Raw genomic sequence first — 19,980 nt, 5'->3', positions numbered from 1 at the left:
TCTCGAAGAAGACCTGAATAACCTGCGTCAAGTTGTAATCAGTGCACATTCTACGGATCGCGCGAACGATAGCGAAGACATCCTCAAATGCCGCCTCCGCAGTAGCGTTCTCACGGCTAGCCTTGTAAACAGAGTAACTCGCCGACGCAATACTCTCCGCCTTCACACCTGCATGTCTTGGCAATCGTTGCAACAACTCATCCGTAACGAACGGCCTGACATGTACCTCCTGGCGACCCAGAAGAAGAGATTATCCCAGCCAGTCTCGAGCAGCGAAGATGGGTGGAAGTGCTTGAAGTCTTCGGTCTCTTCGGGCCAGGCCATGATAGAGAAGGGCCAGAGATCAGAGCTGAACCAGGTGTCGGGCACGTCTTCATCTTGCTCAAGGGTGAAGCTCTTGCCGTTGGCGAGCTTAGTAGCACGCACCTGGGCCTCTTTCTTCAAGCGCGATTCCTTTTAGGTGAGTAGGAACGTGCACGCACCAACAGCTGGTAACTCCTGCAGATTGATCTCGGCCTCGCGAATTCAAGGACGAGCCATGGCCTAAGGGCCTGGTTTCATTACACCTGCTTCACACGCCGCGCCCAACCAAGGGTGTATCAATTATGCTGGCTAGACACTAGGTCTGTTCTAGCTTCTGGTTGAATCTGTAACCATGTTAATACAAGTAACCTTCGTCCGGGCTCGGTCGCATGGCGAGCAAGTCGCGTCGAGTCAAGCTCGGTGGATCGGCATTGTCGTTGTCCACAAGAAGTCGCCCAGCGTGCTCTGTTTGAGGCACCAACTTGGTGTTGTGCCTGTGTTACGGGCCTAAGCCAGAATCTAGTAGTGTCTGTGGCTGAGCTTCAACAAGATCTGTCTCTCCAGGAGTGCGCATAGTACAACGTCAAGTGTAGCCACGTGTTGTGCTCGCTAGCTATTAGCTTCGTGCCGTTGCGAAGCCTTACGGATGGTTGGTGAGGCATGTTTCGGACGTTCCCGACGGTCTTTCCTGTTTTCCAGCCCCAGGCCTTGGCATCCTTGGCATCTAGGCGTTCCACGGTGCCCGATGCCGTCTGGGACAAGTATGTCGCGGCGCTCAGGTATGCAAAGCGGCAACACTCGACAATGTTCTATCCTATTGACCTGACGTGACAATCGACAAGCAGACCTCAAACCTGCGCCGATACTCCCACACAAGCATGTAAGCGGCCTCCTTGTACAGCAGATGTCTGGTCATTGCCATCTTCGTTACTTGATATGACACTTGATCGTTCCATTCTATATTCTCGATGATGAATGGCTCCCCTGACTCATTGTACAAGCTCAATCATGCCGCTTATTTATTTGCCACTCACATCACACATTTACGATGCTCAACGACATCACAACCAAATGATACGGAGGTGCAGCTTCTGATGCCACTGCTTCGCCCAGTAACCAACCTCGATACATTTAGACTGTAAGTCTCTCGTTCTCAAACCGGTGCCCACAACCTGACCATCACTATCCCGTATCTAAACATGGGAGAACACCCAATTGCCCACTCTAGCGACCGCAAGTGCGTCGCTGCCGCCGGCTTTGGCACCAAGAACAGTGATTGGTGTCCCAACGAGCTCAGACTCCTCCATCAGGCCGATCCGGATCCTTTCAACACCGACTTCGAAGATTAGTCGTCAAGAAAAGCCGAAGTTCACTCACGGCGGAGTCACCGTCCGGTTGCGTAGCATTGAACTGATCAAGCCCAATTAGAGTTGCATTCTGAACGATTTGATCTAGGAAACATGATACTCGACAAAGTTGACCACGACATCACGACTGCCCAAAAGATCGACGAAGCACGAGCTCTGTTCCTCTCCTCGATCCAGGGTTCCGAAGAGTCAGACAGATTAGATCTGACCTAACTCACTGGGCTTCACGTATTCTAGGGACGCACCTCTCTCCAGAAGATGGTGGAACTCCGGATCGCAGCTGGATGGACTTAGCAATCTGCCAGACTAGGAACTGCATGGGCGAGAAAGCTCAGTGTCAAAGCCTGACCACACTTGTGAGGGACTATCTTCTTTCGAGTGAGAGCTCGGATGTCTGTCTCCAGCGTGGCTGAGACCCGCAGGCCAAAGTAAACACACATTGCAGGATTGTTTGGCGCTGCGAACCCTGGAAGTACTGTAAGTTGTGCTCAAATGTTGTCTATTGCCAGCCCTGGACGACTGACTTTAAAGATGTAGTACACGTTTCTGATGCAACATCTTCTCTGACGCCTGGAACAAACTATTTCCTTTCCGGAGGTAAGTCCTTGGTTTTAGTGAGCATGACAAACTCTGCTTCAACTAGGTCACACGTGGGTGTCAATCAGCCAAGGATCTTGTCGATGAGATTCTGCCAGTAAGCCGGATCGATCTCTGCATTTGGTAGGCTGCTGGAATCAGCGTTGCCAAGGATCCCACTGAATGTCTCCAGCCTTGTCTCGCCCCCATTCAGAGTAGCAAAGTCGCTAGCACGTTCCGCCTCGCCCGGCGGTGCATCTGTTAGTGTCGCAAGATTGTGATGCACCTCTGTTACTGCCGTGTCTGACAGAGTCCAGTTTCTGGTTCTTCGACATCCTTCGTGGCCAACCAAGCTCGAAACCTCCCTCCCAGGCCACTGTGCAGCCGTGGGCAAATCTATTGGTGCAAAGTCAGATCGCACATCCGACATGTGACTGTGGTCAGGACGAAGATCAAAGCTGGCCTTACCTAGCCCCGAACCAGGTGACAGTACTGGTGTGAAGGTGCTAGCTGTGCTTTCCGATCGTTCACTGCACACTGGCGCATTCGGACGAAGTTCGTGAGGACCACAATTGTGAGGTATACTCACTTGATGGGAAACCCCATTGGAACCGCTCACCTCGACAACTTCCAAGGGTGGTGATGGCTGTCCTGTTCTCTGACCTGCCCCCTTCATGCACCTTCCGTTCCCCTCCGCCTGCTCTAGTCGTGAGAGGAAGAGCTTGAGGATCACCGCCTCGCGCTCGCACATTTCGTCCTTGGCAACGAACCAACCGCTGTAGTACACTTCCAGATAATACTCCAGATGAGACTTGAGTCGCGCCGCGTCGGGCCCGTCTGGATCCATTACCAGTCCCAGTCCGCAGATGAGAAGCGATTGAAACCACCTCTGCGTTCCGATGTGCACACGCCAGGCCTGCAGCAGAGCCGTGCTCGCCGTACTTGCCCTCAGCTCGCGCAAGCTATCGCGCAGAATTTCGGCGTGGTGCAGTGCGGCTTCCACGCATTTCGCTCTGCACGACGCAAACCTGGTATCACTTGCCTCGCTGACCTCGGTGGCTCGCAGCAGATACGGTCGAAGCAGTGCCACACGTAGACCGTCGATGCTCGTGTGGATGAGATATCGATGTGTCGGGAGGAATTCTTTCCTAGGGTCCAAAGATTTGTCGTACTGCAACCCGTGCTGAGTGAATTGGGCCTGAAAGTACGACGGTAGCGAGTTCTGGAAGTGGACAATTCGTCGATCCATTGCCAAGACGCAGTCTACAGTCACCGGACTCCCAAGTGTCTGGAGCATTGTGGATACTTCACCTTCAAGTCTTGCCAGCTCGCAACGATATAAAGTGAGTGTATACGTCGTCGGCGGGTGCGCAAGGTCATCTGGCTCCGCTTGAGCATCTCTGGGCAAAGGCTCATCTGCAGCAGCTAGATCGTTTACCGGTTGCGTGTCGCAGAAGCGTTCGTCGACCAACGAAGGCCGTAACGTGCCGATAGCCATCGCTCGATCCAAGCAGTACACTGCTGCCCACGCCCTTCGGCGGAACTCCACTTCAACGGCTGCAAGCCCCAGCTTGGTCCCATCTCGATGCAGACCGAGGGAAAAGGCGGCACGAACCAAGGATGCGCCCTCTGCAACAGCTTCTCCGAGATGACGGTCCAAGATGAGGAAGTGGCACGAAAGCACCCAGGCCAAGATCTGGTCAAGATCCTCACGGCCAATCAACGAGCTCATTGAGAGCGCTTGTCTGCCCGCATAATGGAATCGTCTGGCTATCTGCAATCGCTCTGCCTGCTGTTCGGGGAATAGTGCATGTTGTACCGAAAGTGTAGCAATCGCACACACACAGCAGAGTGCCGCAAAGATGTTGATGCTCTGGACGCTGATCTGTGGTTCTGCATCCCAAAAGCGCTTGAGACCCCTCGGCACACGGACATGCGGCATTGGCTGGTAGATCCAATCGATAGCGTCAAAGTAATGCCCTAGCAGCACCTCGCAATGCTCGCGACTGATGAGTGCGCTAAGCAGCTCGGATGACGTAGGCCAAGGTTGACCGAACTTGCTCATAACCTCATCAATGTCCGAGGAAGCTTCGGTGCTGCGAATGGGTAAATTGGCTCGTGTGGTTGCGGGTGGATCACCAGGAAGGCGGTTGAGTATCGACGTGATGTGGCTGGTGGGCCCACCATTGTACAAACCCGTCTCGGGACTCAGTCTTCCGCGAAGGTCTCCACGTTCTAGAGACCTGCTGCGGGCTCGAGACGTTGAAGATCGATAGGTGCGACTTGACGTCGAACGGTCAGGCGGGCTGGGAGATTCAGATCTGGGTAGCATCCCGGGCAGATAGGCTTGTAGCAACTGCTCGATACGAGCTACCCTCGACTCGATTTCGTTGCTCTCGCTAGCCACCATGTGGTACTTGCACAGCTCAGGGATGTTGCGAGCCGTGCAGTGCTGACATGGCCGCTGGCGATTGCACCTTTGCTTGCGGCGTTGGCATTCAAGGCAGGCATAGTGGATGCGGTTGCTTGCTGCATTCCCGTTTCGGACTGCTACAGCGCCAGCCGTCGCTGGCTCCGCGTCCTCTCCGCTGTTGATAGACGATGGGTGTGGTCTGCCGTGCCGCGGTGAGCTACCCTGTGTTCGTTCGAGCACTTTTCTCTTCTTCGGACCCATGCTGCAGCGCGCTCAACGGCCTCGCAGCGTCGCTAGAAGTGAGAAGGGTCAGATATATTCAAACAGAGCAAAGGTGGTAAGAGCAGTTGGTGAGCAGAACGGGAGCTGTAACGCTCCGATGCAACTCTGGCACATTTAAAAACAACCAGCAACTTCTTGCTCAGTATTGTCCAGTGTCATTTTATTTAGTGCTGCAACTCAGCCGGTCCGGCATTGCGGTGATAGTGTGGCAGGGCGGGGCGCTGCTCTAAGCCGAGTCAGCTGGTCGGTCGTTGAACGCGAGCATAGATATAAGCGAAATTATATTAAGTTAAATAGTAATTGAAGTTTCAAAAGAGGGCAGCTCGTCGAAACGAAACTTGAGCAGATTGCTACACCACAATTCAACTGAAGCACCTCGCTGTTGCAGTCCACACTCAATTGCCCCGGAAACTAAGCTCTTCCGTTTTCCCTCAAGCATTACAACACTGACGGGGTTCACATTGGCCACCATTGCTCGCCTTAACATTTCATGACTCCTCCCGTGAGTTGAAAGACTAGAGAAGGAAAAGAGCTCGAAAGGCAAAGCGTGCTTCCTTCACGGTCATGCGCTTCGAACCTGCGGCCGTTTGGTCGAGCTGCATTTCTTAATAGCACATTTGATCTGCAGGTGATGGAGTCACCCCACCTTTTCCAGACCACGTTTTGCCTCATCTGACTGGCACTATTTAGACTAATTTTACGGGTGCGCGTGCACAACTAGGCGGCACACATCAGAATACATCTGTGCTCAAATGCATCTTCAATGCCATCAATGCTAGCACATGCCAGCTTTGTGTCTAAAAGAGCGGAAGTTATGTTCAATTCGATAGCAGCATCTGGAGATCTACATACACAAGTCCATCCCTGACCAGAAGAGGGCGCACAGTGGGCTGTCAGTGAACTACTAGGCCGGCGGAATCGGAAGCGGTAGCAAGTTCCTTGTTGTAAATGTCGTTGTAGGTCGATAGCGCTTGGCTCTGCAGCTCGCCAGACTCACGACCATCAAACCTGTGTGGATCCAGCTGGCTGACCAGCCAATCGTCCTTGGTGTGAACGGTGTCATCAATGATGTCGGCGGCCAGCAGAGCGCATCCTGCAGCGTGAGTAACCCATGCAGCGGTAGCGACATACACGTTACTGCCTTGCTTGACTTTGCCGACAAGCGGCAATGCATCCGGAGTGACGCTGAACAAGCCGTTGAACACCCTATCCTTTCCTGCTGTTTGCGGCGAATTGTCGAAAGTGTCTCGCGTTTCAGTGGGAAGCACGGATAACGAGTCGGTAAGGGCTTGTTCGAAAGAAGAATGCCATGCTCCATAGGCACTATTTGTGATTTCCGATTGAGCAACGGCAATGGGATCGTGAGCGTAGCATCCGACACCGTCCTTGAGACCGTGATCGCGAACATAGATGTGCGTCTCGGGATAACGCACAAAGGGCGTACGTAGTTGGCGCGCCTCACGTTCCTGCGTATATGCATACGGGTGTGCTACCGGCACGACAGATAGACCGGCCAGCAGGCTGGTGGTCCAGATTCCAGCGCACACCACCACGTTGTCCGCTTCCACGGTGCCTAAGCCATGGCTTAAAATGACACGTCCCTGTTCGACTGACACAACGTCGGCATCCACGAGTTTGGCGCCCTTTGCCTGAGCCTGCTGTTGTTCGTACAAAGCGATAAGGGGACCATCGGCTGTTCCGTCGTTTTCGAACCAGAGTGCACCTTTGACTTTGGATTCGACCACGAAGAAGGGAGCTTTAGCGTGCGCAATGGCTGCATCCACCAACGTCGCACTCATTCCTTCCAGTTTCGCTTCAGCACATCGCTTCTCCAGCTTCTCTTGTTCGGTGTCCGTAAGTGCGACCTCTAAACCTCCCACCCTGTTGAACGCTTTCGGAATGGTGACGTACCTTTCCACAGAACGCACAGCAAGCGTCGTGAGCGCAGGGATGGCGTTAAATTGTCCGACGTATCCCGGCGCGTGTCCTGTACTACCGGGCAATCCGCGGACGGATCGGTCGATGAGAACAACCGAATGCCCACGGGTGGCCAAAATGTTGGCTAGACAAGATCCCATGATCCCCGCTCCGACAATCACTGTAGTTGTCGGTTGACCAGCAGGTCTGTTGTTGCCGTTAGCGTCTGTAGGCGGACCCGACATGATTGGCAAGTGAATGCAGAGCTTATCGCTGATGGTGGTGGTTGGATACTGAGGTTCGATAGAGGCAACGCAAGGGAGTTAGAGAGGCTTATACACGCCGCCCACAATGCTATCTCTGTGGCTGTGCTAGTCGATTGATTGGCTCAGAGCTCGAGGTGGATTTCACAGGGCGATGTTGGGGCCAGACGAAGCAGAATTGCTACGGATGACGTTTCGGTCGCTCCCGAAAAAGGGAACTCAAACCGTAGCGTTAGTTTCGGCTCAGTTCCAGCGGTGCGAAGGCAAGTAGAAGAAGCGAACACTACCGTGTGCGTAGTGTTCGGATGTTCCCGAAAAGAGCCGGACGTTTGCGAAAAGCAAGCAACCTTAAAAGCGGAAATAGTAACTGGTTGTGCCTAAACCAAAAAAGATGCGCACATATTTCGCTGAGCACGGACTTCGATCCAACAAAATGAGGCAGAGTGCGTCGAGTCACATCGCGTTAGGGTTAGGGTAGTTGGCGACCAAGGCCCCCTTCTGTATGCATAACTGGATAGTGCTAGGTGAGTATAGTCAACGTCGAATCTGACATCAATCTCTTGCCTAGTGCAGAAGCTGGGGCTTCGCGCGACGGCAAAGCAATGCGCAGTTGCACAAACCTCAACGCCGACGCGTGAACGGAATAGGCAGTTGTGGTTGTTTGCGCAAGCCAAAGGGTGCATGGCTAGGTATGCTACTGCACATTCTTGAGATTGAACTTATTATATTGTCCGACTGTTCGCGCAAAGATTCGTAGACTTGTACTGTCCTGTACAGTACCTTGTATACAATTCCCATGTCTGTTGAACTGTCCCATCAATTTCCTGGCCCAGGAACGCGCACTGAGAAAAATTGAAATAAGTCAAAACACGACGAGGAAGAAAAGGTTACCGGGATGCTGACGCCTGAGCTGGACGCGACGCGCTGTCGTTCAAAGCACAATGTATGCAGGGTCCTCTTCAGGGTCCGCCCGCTCATTCTGATCTACTGTCGCTCTGCTGTCTGACCGCGGACTTTTTGCAAGAACAATCTCGGTCGTTACGCAGCCGGACCTCGGCTGGTCCTCAAAATTCCTTGACTCATGAGCTGCCACCTTTTGTTCTGAGAGGCCAGCATCAGACGGTTGCTGATTCTGACACTGCTTGCTTACGTTGAGGAACAAGACTCAGGGGCCGACGAGGTCAGCAGATTGAACTGGGATCGGCGGCGGTCTCATTTGTAGCTTCAGTACCCGCCTGACTCTTTATATCGGTCGCAGTCTCGACTCAGTGTTTGGGTTCAACCTTCCACTGTGAACGCAAACATGTCCAAACTGCAATTCGTCGTTCACAAATCTCGTCGACCCCCAGGAGTATGCTTCCGGAAAGGCCATCGACATTCATTTCGGCGCCCCTTTTTGAAGCCCTACTTTCAAGGCTCTTTTTCCGCTCAATTACGACTATCGCGCGTATCCAGGTTAATGTCACTTGTAGAGTTATAACGTCAAGTTCAGTTCGGTTACTTTTTCTACTCGCGTTACTCATTTGAAAATATCAGGTCTCATGCTTTATTGTTTGCCTTGTTTGATCAATCACACGACAACGTCACTGAGGTTAATTGTTGAATACCCGCGTATTAATAGTTCGGGCCACGCTTTGATTTCTCGAAACAAGATTCGAAGCAATTAGCAAATCGGCCTGCCTCTCGTGCGACAGGGCGAGGGCTTATGGGCGAGCTCCGCTCGCCTCCCACCTCTTCATATGCCTAGGCCATGAATCTCTGTTTCTTCTCTTCCTCCATCATCTCTCTCATCGTCGCTAGGCTAGGCTAGTCACCGCCTAGCGCTCGGTTCTTTCCCTCCCTGTGCTCCCTCCCTTTGTCTTTTCGCTCGCCCTCGCGCTCTTCCAGCCCCCTTTCCGGCGGGCAGGTAGCCTCGTCGAGCTCTCAGGTCTCACCATAGGCCGAGCCGCAATCAAACCATTCTCTCTCTTTCATACAGCGAGTGACGCTCAGGCGGGATTTCTCGACCCTTCGATTCGCTTCGCTTCTTGCCCCTTTCTTAGTTCCCAATCATCTACCACCATCTTGACGATTATACCCGCACTGCGAAAATCGACGCACAATGATTCAGCATGAGGAGCATGTCGAGCTTTGCCCACCATGCTGCGCTGCAATGATTCTATCCTTACGGCTGTCTCAGATTGCCGCTTCTTTGGTTTTGCCGTCATTCTCTTGAACGTCATGTTTGTCATCTTGCCACCTTGCCGTCATGTCTGGCCGTCACCTTGACGCTCATTCGTTGACACCGACCGCGCCGCAAACCGATATCCTCACCAACTTGACCCCTGGCTTGACTGCTCTCTCAAGGTAGCCACGAAACAAAGCTCGACCCTTACCTCGGGCATCAGTTCCAATCGACGACGAATCTCGCGTCCAACTGCGCACTACGAGTGCCAGTGTTTGGGCCCTAGCGCATCTGCTGGCATAGTTCCTCAAACCACACGGCGCGCCTCGCACTACGGCGTCTCAACCCACGCCGAAAGAGTATACAGAATTCGTGAATCGAAAAAGTGTACAAAATGCTAGGCGGAAGTTGAACAGACGAAATTGAGGCAATTACTGTACCGACGGAAACAGTGTTAGATCGCCCTTTCGTCTCTGAACTATTGGCTTGTGGGTTTTATCAGAAGATGTATTGGGTCGAGCTCTGTTCATCTTTAGCCTCGGCTTGAGAAGCCTGGGTGTCGGTCAAGTGAGCTGCTGGCTCTCATGTAACGTCTGTCGAGTTGCGATGGGAGGACTCGAGGATTTGGAGCTCGGGGTTGTACTGACTATGGTCCTCGTCCGAAAAGGTCATCTCGCCGAAGTCAAAATCGCCCGAGTAGCCGTTCCAAGCTTGACTTGCAGGCATGCAATTGCGCACTCTTGTAGCTTGCGGAGAGACATCAGTAGAGTCGAAGAAGTCGAGAGGAACCGGCTCGTTTAATTCATTCTGCCAAGCGGTCTCGGCTGACATGAGCTGAGATACAAGCCTGGAAACAGCCTCTGGGACAACCAGATCGAACGTCTCACCGTCGACCACGATCGTGCCGCTGGTGGCATCGACAACGAGCGGCATCCCGCCCGATGCGTCCGCCGGTGCTGTCCCGATTTGCTCGACGCATCCATGCGTGTGCTCAAACGGTGTCGGAAAGACAAGTAAACAGGCTTGCGCCAGCGTCAGGTCTAGCCTGGGTGAGGCCGGACGCTTACCTTCGGCCCGGAGAAGCATCCAATCCTCGATCGCTAGGCACGACCCAGGCTTTCGACGCAATGACCGAGAAACAGAGGGAACGGCCGGATCGTTGGCGCACAACATGGTGGTGCAAAAAAAGAAACAAGGGTGGTTCGAGCAAAGCAGAGGGACGAGCGTGGGCTAAGACAGGAAGCCGTCGTCGTTGACGTCGAATGAGCGAGTTTTCGGTGATAGGCTGGAGCGAGGTGATGCGTTTACCTTGCGAGTGCCGTCACGGCTGTGTAAGTTGTGGCATTGAGTGCAGCGTCTAGTATCGCGCCAAGTCGCAAAAACACGGAAGAGGCTGCATACTGGCTGGCTTCTTGCCTTGGCGGACACGCAGGATGGCGCTTTGAGCATGGCCCACCGAACAAAGTAGGTGGTAGTGGCCGTCTAGAAAGCAGTGCGCAGTGCGAGCAGACCAGGTTTGGCAGAGTCCATCGATTGGGTCAACGACACGGAGGTGGTGCGCAAATGCAATCAGCTCGAATCGGTTCGAGTGGGATCAACTTTGATTGAATTAAGCAGCAGAGCTAACTGGCAGCGGGGCAAGGGCGAAGCTGATAATCTTGCCGCTGGTGGAGCGCGTTTTGTGTGCGACGGCCAGCTAAATGGACGACGCCCAGCGAGTTGAGTCGACAAGACAGATTTCGCATCCTTTTCCGAGTGGGTTTCTTGACGCCCTTTGGCCGTGCGCAAAGCTGAATACGCCGACAAGGCGCTTCATGACGGAGCTTTCAGCTTGGCTCAACGTTCGACGCCCGACACCGCTCGTCACGGAATGCCATTCCGCTGCCGTCGTGTGCCGCTCAACGAATCATCCGCCAAACCCCATCGGACTCGCTCATGCGCCTCCATCGCTTTGCAACACCGCTCGCTGTGGCCCTCCAACGTAGAGAATTTTGACAGAAACCGAAGAAAAAAAAACAACAACAAGCGAGCTGACGGGCTCTTGGCGCACTAGCGTCAAGACGCACATACACCACGAGAAGAGTCGTTGGTTGCAAATCCAATTCGATGACGTGGGAGGAGCGAGTATCGAATTGCGAGATCTTGTTCTAACTTTCGAAGGATTGGTAGGGCAACAAGGAAACTTGCGATTGCGTGCATGTTTTTTTGTGTGTGGTTGAGATGAAAATTGTGACTATGGCTATGAGTGTGTTGTGCAAAGACAGAGGGAACGACAGAGCGCGTGACAGCCTACCGAGATCGAACAACAGTCTGCTTGCGAAGGGCAAGATGGAGAGCGAGGGCGGGAATAATGAGCGCGCAGGTCGTGACCACCACTGGTTGTCGCGCGAGCAAGCTGCAGAGCATTCGTTACAAGACGCATTGCTCCTCCTAGGTTTTGTTCTTGTCTTTATCCTCCTACTCGAGCTCCTCTGCCGACGGCACATGCTTCCTAAGAACTAGGTTGCGGAGCTTCAGCATCCTAGCTCGCAGTTCAGAGACGAAATCCGGCTTGGACGAAGGCACAGGGAGTTGCATGTGCGGCGGGTCCTGGTCGTCACCTTGCTGCTCCTGCTGCTGTTGTGTTGCGGTCAAAGTGGGCGAAACAGGCGGGGCAGGCGGAGCGGAGCGAGCAGGCTCGGCATCGAGAGCATGCTGAGTGTTGGGAGCAGGTTGAGTGGCGGGAGCGATGCCAGCTCTTGCATGCATTACTGCACCGATCGATTCAATCGGTCCGTCGTCGGAGGATTCGTCGTAGGCCTCATCCGATGAGGAACACAGCGAAACCGACTGCATCTGAAAGCGCAAGTTATCCGCCATATCGTTCCGGTCCTCGTCGTCAGATGGCAGCAAGCCATTGAACCACCTAGCACGGAATCCATTGACAATGGCTTCGGCCGCCGCAGCGGCAGCTTCGGTGTCGCCAATGGACAAGCTGTAAACGCGCCATACGCCTTGAGCTTGGTCGGGAGGGACAGAAGCATCAGCATCGAAGGGCTGGTCGTATGTCGGCGGCGGCATGCCGGTGGTAACAGCCTAGTCTCAATGGACGAAGTTACACTACTTGGTTGAAGGTGGTGTTCGTGTTGAAATTGGTGGATGTGTTCAAGTTGATGATGTGGTGAGGCGACAAGAGGGAGAATCGCGTCGAAGCCGGTATTTGTAAGGAGAGAAGCCACGCGAGGTGCTTGGAGATACTGTATGCCTGGCAACACGCTCAGCTCACAATGCGCGGCCTTGATTGAGCAATCCGCCGCCCTTTGTTGTCGGATCGCTTCGAACCGAACCCCCCTTCTGCTTCTGCGCCGCCCACCTCCCACCTGGCTCGTGATTTGAAAATTGACTATCACAATGCACAAGACAAAGCCAGCGGTTGCTTTCGGCGCGTCGCCATCATCTCATCCCGCAGCCTGCAGCGAATTAGGCGCATTGGCGCTGTGCAGCCACCGTTTGAGAGTTAAATCTCTTTGGGCGTGCTTCGTATCAAGCGGATGCTTGCATCGAAGCATGCCATGAATCAGTGGGTTGCAAATGCCACTCTCGAGGCTCTTATTTTCTATCGGTTCTGGATGTGCGCACACTCGCTGATCATCGGTCGTCGGCCCTCCTCTTGCAGAATGGCGCAGAGCAATCCTTTTTTTGTCAGTCCACGGTCTATGCTACCAAGTTGCCGCAAGACCGTGCCCATGCCGCTAGCGTCTTTAGGAACATGATACCCTCGAGACTTGTCATCGATCTAGTCATATCTTGCGAGTCAGCGTGGGTCGAAGCTGAGCTTTGTCTTCCGGAAGACTTGACCGTTGCTTCCGTGGTGGCACGGCGGGTGAGTAACAGCCGAGACCTGTCGCAAATCCAATCACACTCTCCAATTCAGGGTGGGCAACAGCTCAACCTCGGCTCGCACCTTTGAGCAATTCCTTATCTTGCTTCAATCCTTTGACGACGTGTGGGCAAAAGCTAAGCTTTGTCTTGCGCAATACCGAATTGTTGCTTCGTTGGTCGCACGGCGTGTGCTCGCCCCCTTTTTTTACGGACTCGGCCCATGCAAGGTTCTTGAAGCAAACCAGCCGAGCAGCCGAGCAAGCACGGCTGAATGGTCGCTGTCATCTTATGACATTTGCTCACTCAATGCAAAGGTAACACAAAACATTGGTTCGCCACGCGTCGCCGTTTAACACGCATGCGCTGTATTTGGCATTGAACAACTCGAGCTCGAGGTCAAGCAGACTGTGCGTTCGTGGCAAACCCACCCCCGATTGCACTGGGTAGGGACCCGCAAGACAGCGCTAGCTTCCGTCCAATTTGGAGCTATTCACATCCGACGCCAACGAAGAGAACGAAGTTAGTCGGAAATCACTTGTCCCCACCGACCGTTTTTTGGGCAATTCCAGACTATGTGTGCCCTGCTGAACCAAACTAGGGCCGAAACCGTCAGGGAGTAGAGAGGTCAAGGAAGCTAAGTTGACATTAAGTGTTTAAAGGTGTTTGCATGGCAGAAGAAGGGGAGGGTTTTCATCGGTGACAGGAGGGAAGAGAGTTGAAAGAAGTGGAATGAAAGGCGGGCTTCGCAGCAGCAGCAGCTGAAACGAGGTGCGAGCTGATGGAGGTCAGAATGCGAGTGAGTCGAGGTCGCGATGCGAGAGTGGGATTCGGGAGAAGGACAGGCGCCGGCGCTTCTGCGAGTGCTTGACCATGGCGTGGATGCTTGTTGTTAGGCGAGCGGCGTCTGCCTTGCCCCTTTGCACAAGCGCAGGAGAGCATCATAGAACAGAGCTTTTGTCAATGAAAGTAAGTTTGGATGGATGAGTGGAAAAAAAGAACTGCGACGACTAGTGCTTTCACCCGCCGGCTCGGGGTTTGCGAAGCTCGGCTTGGTCGGACGAACTTGTGCACCGCATCAAGCAATGATGCAACGCGGCTCCTTCTGCTTTTTGGTCTTACCCGGACCGTCGCGCTGCAGGCGGACCATGAGAGCCAGATTGTAGTAAGCACGCTCCACGTTCTCGCGCGTCCTTGCACTCGACTCGATATACATGCACCCGAGACGGTTAGCGAGCGCTTGTCCCTCCTATCTGAGAACCTCTCGCTCGTGGACCATGTCGCACATATTTCCGACGATAATAATGGGCACCTGGTGTGCCTTTTGATCTTTGAAGCGCAAGATCTGAGTGCGGAATGACTCTACGATATCGAACGACCTCCGGTCGGTGACCGAGAAGACGATCAGGAAGGCGTCGCCGTAGCGGATCCACTGGTCTCTGAGCACCGCGAACTGTGGCTGACCTGCGGTATCGAGCACTTCGAACATGCACGGATCATCGTCGATGACCGTCTGCTTGCGATAACAGTCTTCGATGGTGGGGTCGCACGTGTCGGCAAAGTAGTGGAGACAAAACTGGATGGTCAAAGCTGTCTTTCCTACGCCTGCTGATCCCAGCACGATGAGCTTGTAGAGCATGCTTTGGCTACTCATGATGGGCAGCCTTGTTTGCGGATGGTTTGTAAAGTGGAAGAGGGCTGTGCTTGGGGGCTGGAAGGGATCTGCTGGTAGAAACGCCGAGACCCGAGAGGAAAGGAGCCGACAGGGGGGAAAGGGGGCGCTGGAGTGTCGGCCACTTGTCGTAAAGCTGCTGCTGGTCTTGGACGGATGCTGCTAGCAAAGGAGGATGGGTGGGCAAAGCAGAAATTCAAAGCGAGATACGTCTATTTGTAGGCCTGCGGCGCGATGCAGAGCGGTCGCAACAGAGATGTCGGTCAACAGCGAGACTCGGCGAGAACAGAAAAGTGCGCAGAGAAAGAGCGAGGGGACGTGCAAGGCGAATCAAGAGTCTGAGAAGCTGGCTCAGTGATCGTCAAGGTTGAGCGCAAGGCAAGACATGTGCGTGTTGACGGGTCTTGTGAACATTCTGGCTGCCCGCCCATACCTAAGTTACGAAACACAAAGGGGAGACGAATGTAAAGCCGCGCTACAAAGCATTCGGTCGTGCTCGGCGGTGCGTACAAGAATCCCCCACCTGCTGCATCAGCCTTCCCAGCCTGCTTTCCCGGCTTCAACCCACCGTGCCACAAATTCGAACTCAGCCCGGACAAGTGCGCCCAGATAACGAGCACAAGCCAAGTTGTTTGATGGCTTGGTAGGACGCCGATTCCGCCCGACCGTCTGTTGCTCCTTGATCAGGATCAGACAGGCAACGGCGCAGGCCAAACCGAACTGAGTTGCCTGTCTTGATAGAATATACAGCGAGTCTATCAAGACAGCCTCAAGCTCGACGGCCCGCAACGCATGCACTCTTGCCTTGCGCACAATCGACAGTCAGTCCGAGCTTGCCTGCGCACATCACATGACTTCTTATAAGACCAACCATGCTCAGCAGGGAGAGGGCGGTGACCATACTTGCGCGACCGGGGCGGTCCAAAAGTTGCACTTTTGGACAGACAGGAATCCTTTCCTCTCGTCTGGCCTTGCTGGATAACCACGATAGAGATCCCATCGCAGCGTTCTTGCTCGGTTCTCTTTTGCCTTGCATCTTGCAGCCTCTTTGCCATCTCGACTCGTTCAGCATGGATCGTAGTCCTGCTCCTGTCATCTCTGCCAATGTGCCACCTCAGCGTGCAGCCGAGTTGGCCACGCTCGCCCCGTTCTCCCGAGTTCGGCGCAGCGAAAGATCGACCCTGCAGCTCTCGGTGCGTCCCTCGACTGCTTCCGCCGCTCTGGCCAATCGTAGCCACCTGCCAGAGGCCAAGGTAGAGGCCAACAATCTAGGCGACCGCAACGACGCTGTTGAGTTGCGCGATCGAATTGTCAACCTCAGGGTCACCCGGACCAGTGCCGTCGCTGTTGATCAGTTCGCTGACGAGGAAGATCAGGAAGAGGCTTGGTCGACTCAGTCCTTGTGCTCAGACTCCTCGACCGCAAGCAACGATTCTTCGGTCACTCTGATCGCCAGAGTCGTCAACGCCGAGCACTGCAACTCGGTCCTTGCAGTCCCATCAGTCCAGCCCGACAACTCGGCTCGCCCTGGGGTGTGTCTACAGCTACGACTTGGAGAAAAGGTGTACAGATGTCCAGTGCCACAGTGCATCGCCATACATGTTGTGTATGATTCCCGTGAAGATCTCAAGCGTCACATCCGAAAGAGGCACAATCTACAGAAGCCCCGTGGTTAACCCTGATCACCTCCGGCCTTATCAAAGCAGGTCGAGGTAAAAAAACGACGGCGAGCAACACGCAGTTTGCAGCCTTTCTACTTCGGCTCGGTGGCTGCATCGACTTGCAAGGCCAGCCAGTCGTCTGTCTTTGCTTCCTTCGCCTGCCTACACACAGACAAAAGCCTTGACTCCGGCTAGTGTTGCCTTGCCTCTGACCCGTCAGCTTGCGTGAGGCTAAATTTTTCGTCTTGACTCTGTATCCCTATCCCATGCATGTCTGTGCAATATCAACAAGTTTGTGTCCTCGTCTCAGATATCTCCCACCGCAATCCCTGTATCAACGAGCTCTCATCCTTCACGGCTTGATCGCTGGCTTTCTTTACAAGTGCTAGGGGCAGTCGCTACCACTGCTGCTCGCCCTTGTCCTGCATTTTCTGAACTGTGCCTTGTGCCATACCACTCCACTGCCATGCATACACGCACAACCGAGACCACGTCGTGATGGCACCAACGCGCTTGGTTCGAGACAACGGCACGGCAAGCAGTGACAGAGAGAGTAGACAAGTGTGCAGCGTGGTCGGCATGGCTTAGCCAACTCGACTCCTAGTAGGCATGCTAGTGTGCACGAGATCCGAGTTTGTCTTGACCTGTTGCTGCGTTGCAACTGCACGTCATGATCATCCTTTGCTAGTGGAAGGGTAGCTTGTCGCGATCGCTCACTATCCTTCTCGTACTCAGGCTCGTTCAAGCACAGCCGAGCTCACGATCAAGCATACTAGATTCAGATTGTGTACGGAACCATGTGTGGCGGAGACATACAAATTGACCGATCGAACGGCGCGAGACGGGCAAGGGCACATCAGGGTACGACTCCAAGGGCCTCTTTCGCAAGTATTCGACGACATGAAGCTTGTCTTTATCGGCCAGACAGTGTGCGTGTTGGTCTTGAGAAAGCTGTTCGAGCACTTGATAATACCGAAGATGGATGGCGGTGAGTGCGAGCGTGCAAGCTGCGGTGTTGGCGATTGCTTATGACCTGGCCGATGCGGGCAAAGAGGCCGTCACACTGCTCAACGCCTTTATTTTGGCATAATCCGGGCCTCGGAAATCCGGACTGAAATCGCTATCCCGATCGATTACCTGGCCCGATGCACACTCGCTCAACTCGACTGCGGCTCACCGAACAGTTTCAACATGACCACCTAAAAATAAGTCACCAAGTCATCCCGAAAACGGAATAATTAATTCAAGTATTACTTTGCAGGTGATCATTGCAAGAAGAAGAAACGAAAAAGCCAAAAAGAGAGAAAAAATTGTGAAAGAAAAAAATGATGAAAAAGGTGCAAAAAAATACGCGACAGGCTGGCTGACGCGCGTGCAGCAATTTTGAGTACGCGCCGGTTCCCGCTATGCGTCTTCCTTCCCTTCCTCATCATCCCGCACGCATTGGGTCGTCGCGACTTTGTGCAAAGGTGGTCTCTCTGCTGGGGTTACGTTGGCTGCCCGTTGCGCTGGCGCTGCGCAAGCCTGTGACGTTACTTTCTCCTTCGGCTTCTGCTGGCTTTGCGCATGGATCTATCGCAAGTAACATGATCGGTTGCGCGCCCGAGTCCAGGATCCACGATGAGCTTCTCGGCTCGAGTGAGGCTCGGTAGGCAGAGGCGATGGAGTACCTAGGTTCCTAGGCAGAACCTTGGTGGCTTTTGGCAGTGTTGGCGGTGGCATTGCTTTGCTGGCGTTTGCGTCGAGGGTTATAGCAGGCACGAGAGATATGGCCTGTCAGATCGCAATTGGAACGGCGAGGGGCGGATCCATCTGGGCCAGCTTTTAACTTTCTGTATCCAGGTGGCTTCGTATATTCGGGTTTGGCGTTGGCCGTTCTAGCGGCACCCACGGTCTGGGCATTGCCCGCAGGAGCTGGAATCCGGTGGAGTGGCTTGGCCTCGAGGCGATCGTGGCGCTTGGAGAGGGAGGGGAGGGTGGCTTCAAATTCGACTGCATTGCCGGTGTCCTCCAGGACATCTATGCATTGGGCGTATGCGTTGCAGATTCGAGCTTGCGTGATGAGCGTCTTGACCTTGAGTTCCTCCAGAGCGGGTGACGAATCTGTTGGGCTCGGGCCCAATGGTTGCGGATGGTGGCCACGAGCTTGCGAACATCTCCATTAAGCATGTGGATGTTGTCGACCTGGCGGAGCAGTTCAGCGCTGGTGATGTTGTCTGCCTTGGTCAGGAGGTCCTCGAGATGGTGATAGAACTGGTGAAGAGACCAGCTGGGGCTGCCCTTCGGGCGAGAGATCGCAAAGTTGATGTTGTCGGGGCCCGATTGCTGGCAGGCTCCTTGCATGATGATGCTGAGCATGCGATCGAGCTTGTAGTCAAACTTAATACTGCCGGTCTTATAGGTACCATTGAGGTGCTTCATGGCCTCTGGCCAAACTTCGATGGCGTCGATGAACTTAGGATTCCAAGCGTACCAGTTCTTGGTGTTGAGCTTGGGCATGTCGTGGAGAACCTCGCGGACCCACTTTATGTTCTTGTGGTAGTCGGCTCGCTGCGAGGGCTTCTTGAAGATGTCCATGAGGTGCTTCTTGGGAACCTCGTCGTCTGAGTTGTAGGGTTCCATGTCGTAGAACTCATCGTTGTCACTGTCATTGTTGTTGTCAGTTGCAGTGGTGTGGTGTCGATCCGTGACTGTGGCAGTCTCGGGTTCTTCTTGCTGGAGTAGCTGTCGGGCCTTTTTCATGGTATACTCCATGATTTGGTTGCGAGTCTCGCTGCTCATGTCGGCGAGGGGGTTATCGCTGGGGATGTCGCGGGTGCTGGAGGCAGACTCACTGTCACTTTCGATGATAATCTGTTTTTCCTTAGGATCAGAGGCTGCGCCGCTCTCCGCATCCTTGCTGGCTTTCCTGGTCTGAGTCATGTTGGAATGTCGTCTGGGGGCTATACAATGCTGGCGAAGTCGAGGGCTGATCTGAGGCTAAGGCTAAGGCGCGGGCGAGGACGGTAGAGAGAAGTCAGACTCTTAATCTGTTAAGGGAACAGACAAGGCGATCTACAAAGCGGCTGACGATTGCGATGCTTCACTAGAAACTATCTACATCGAAATGGGAACACTATAAATAAGCTACTGGATCAATACGGAGCGGGACGCTTTGCGTGTGTGTGTGTGTATGCGGATCACGCCATCTGAACAATGAGATTGACCGTGGCAAATGAAGTGGACGTGGAAGGGAGTGTTATGATAAAAGCGGTGATAGATGAAGTCGACGTTTAAGATGAGCTCGGACCGCTGAGCTCGGATCGCGAATAACGAAGGATTTGGCGTTCAGAAATGAGTCCCAAATTCAACTGTTCCTTGCTTTCTTTTCTTCAGATCAAATTTCAGCGAGTGTTGTTAGATCGTCGCATGGACAGGCAAAGGCTGGGCAGCGAGAGTTCCGGGGCGGAAAGGAACTCGTTTGGCTGGCGCGCGTGTGGATCGTGTTAGGTCAGTGCCGAGAAC

At 53.8% G+C, this 19,980-nt stretch overlaps 6 protein-coding genes across 6 annotated transcripts; 1 reads left to right on the top strand and 5 right to left on the bottom strand.

Moving 5' to 3' along the window:
• Positions 1-2,331: 2,331 nt before the first annotated feature.
• Positions 2,332-4,656, bottom strand: EX895_002446 (uncharacterized protein; the record flags this gene model as incomplete). The annotated part of the gene is made up of 2 exons (XM_029883045.1): positions 2,332-2,504; positions 2,910-4,656. 2 exons carry the CDS (start codon positions 4,654-4,656, stop codon positions 2,332-2,334), a joined length of 1,920 nt encoding a protein of 639 aa, XP_029740443.1.
• Positions 4,657-5,834: 1,178 nt separating this feature from the next.
• Positions 5,835-7,103, bottom strand: EX895_002445 (uncharacterized protein; the record flags this gene model as incomplete). The annotated part of the gene is made up of 1 exon (XM_029883044.1): positions 5,835-7,103. The coding sequence occupies one exon, from the start codon at positions 7,101-7,103 to the stop codon at positions 5,835-5,837; it is 1,269 nt and encodes a 422-aa protein (XP_029740442.1).
• Positions 7,104-11,742: 4,639 nt separating this feature from the next.
• EX895_002444 (uncharacterized protein) lies at positions 11,743-12,345 on the bottom strand (the record flags this gene model as incomplete). The annotated part of the gene is made up of 1 exon (XM_029883043.1): positions 11,743-12,345. One exon carries the CDS (start codon positions 12,343-12,345, stop codon positions 11,743-11,745), a length of 603 nt encoding a protein of 200 aa, XP_029740441.1.
• A 2,047-nt stretch (positions 12,346-14,392) lies between these two features.
• On the bottom strand, positions 14,393-14,797 carry EX895_002443 (uncharacterized protein; the record flags this gene model as incomplete). The annotated part of the gene is made up of 1 exon (XM_029883042.1): positions 14,393-14,797. The coding sequence occupies one exon, from the start codon at positions 14,795-14,797 to the stop codon at positions 14,393-14,395; it is 405 nt and encodes a 134-aa protein (XP_029740440.1).
• A 1,088-nt stretch (positions 14,798-15,885) lies between these two features.
• On the top strand, positions 15,886-16,491 carry EX895_002442 (uncharacterized protein; the record flags this gene model as incomplete). The annotated part of the gene is made up of 1 exon (XM_029883041.1): positions 15,886-16,491. One exon carries the CDS (start codon positions 15,886-15,888, stop codon positions 16,489-16,491), a length of 606 nt encoding a protein of 201 aa, XP_029740439.1.
• A 2,004-nt stretch (positions 16,492-18,495) lies between these two features.
• On the bottom strand, positions 18,496-19,398 carry EX895_002441 (uncharacterized protein; the record flags this gene model as incomplete). The annotated part of the gene is made up of 1 exon (XM_029883040.1): positions 18,496-19,398. One exon carries the CDS (start codon positions 19,396-19,398, stop codon positions 18,496-18,498), a length of 903 nt encoding a protein of 300 aa, XP_029740438.1.
• Between the last annotated feature and the right edge of the window lie 582 nt (positions 19,399-19,980).

Source organism: Sporisorium graminicola, chromosome SGRAM_15 (genome assembly GCF_005498985.1).
Source record: "Sporisorium graminicola strain CBS 10092 chromosome SGRAM_15, whole genome shotgun sequence".
Classification (NCBI taxonomy): Eukaryota; Fungi; Basidiomycota; class Ustilaginomycetes; order Ustilaginales; family Ustilaginaceae; genus Sporisorium; species Sporisorium graminicola.
This window is presented reverse-complemented; position numbering and strand designations above follow the sequence as displayed.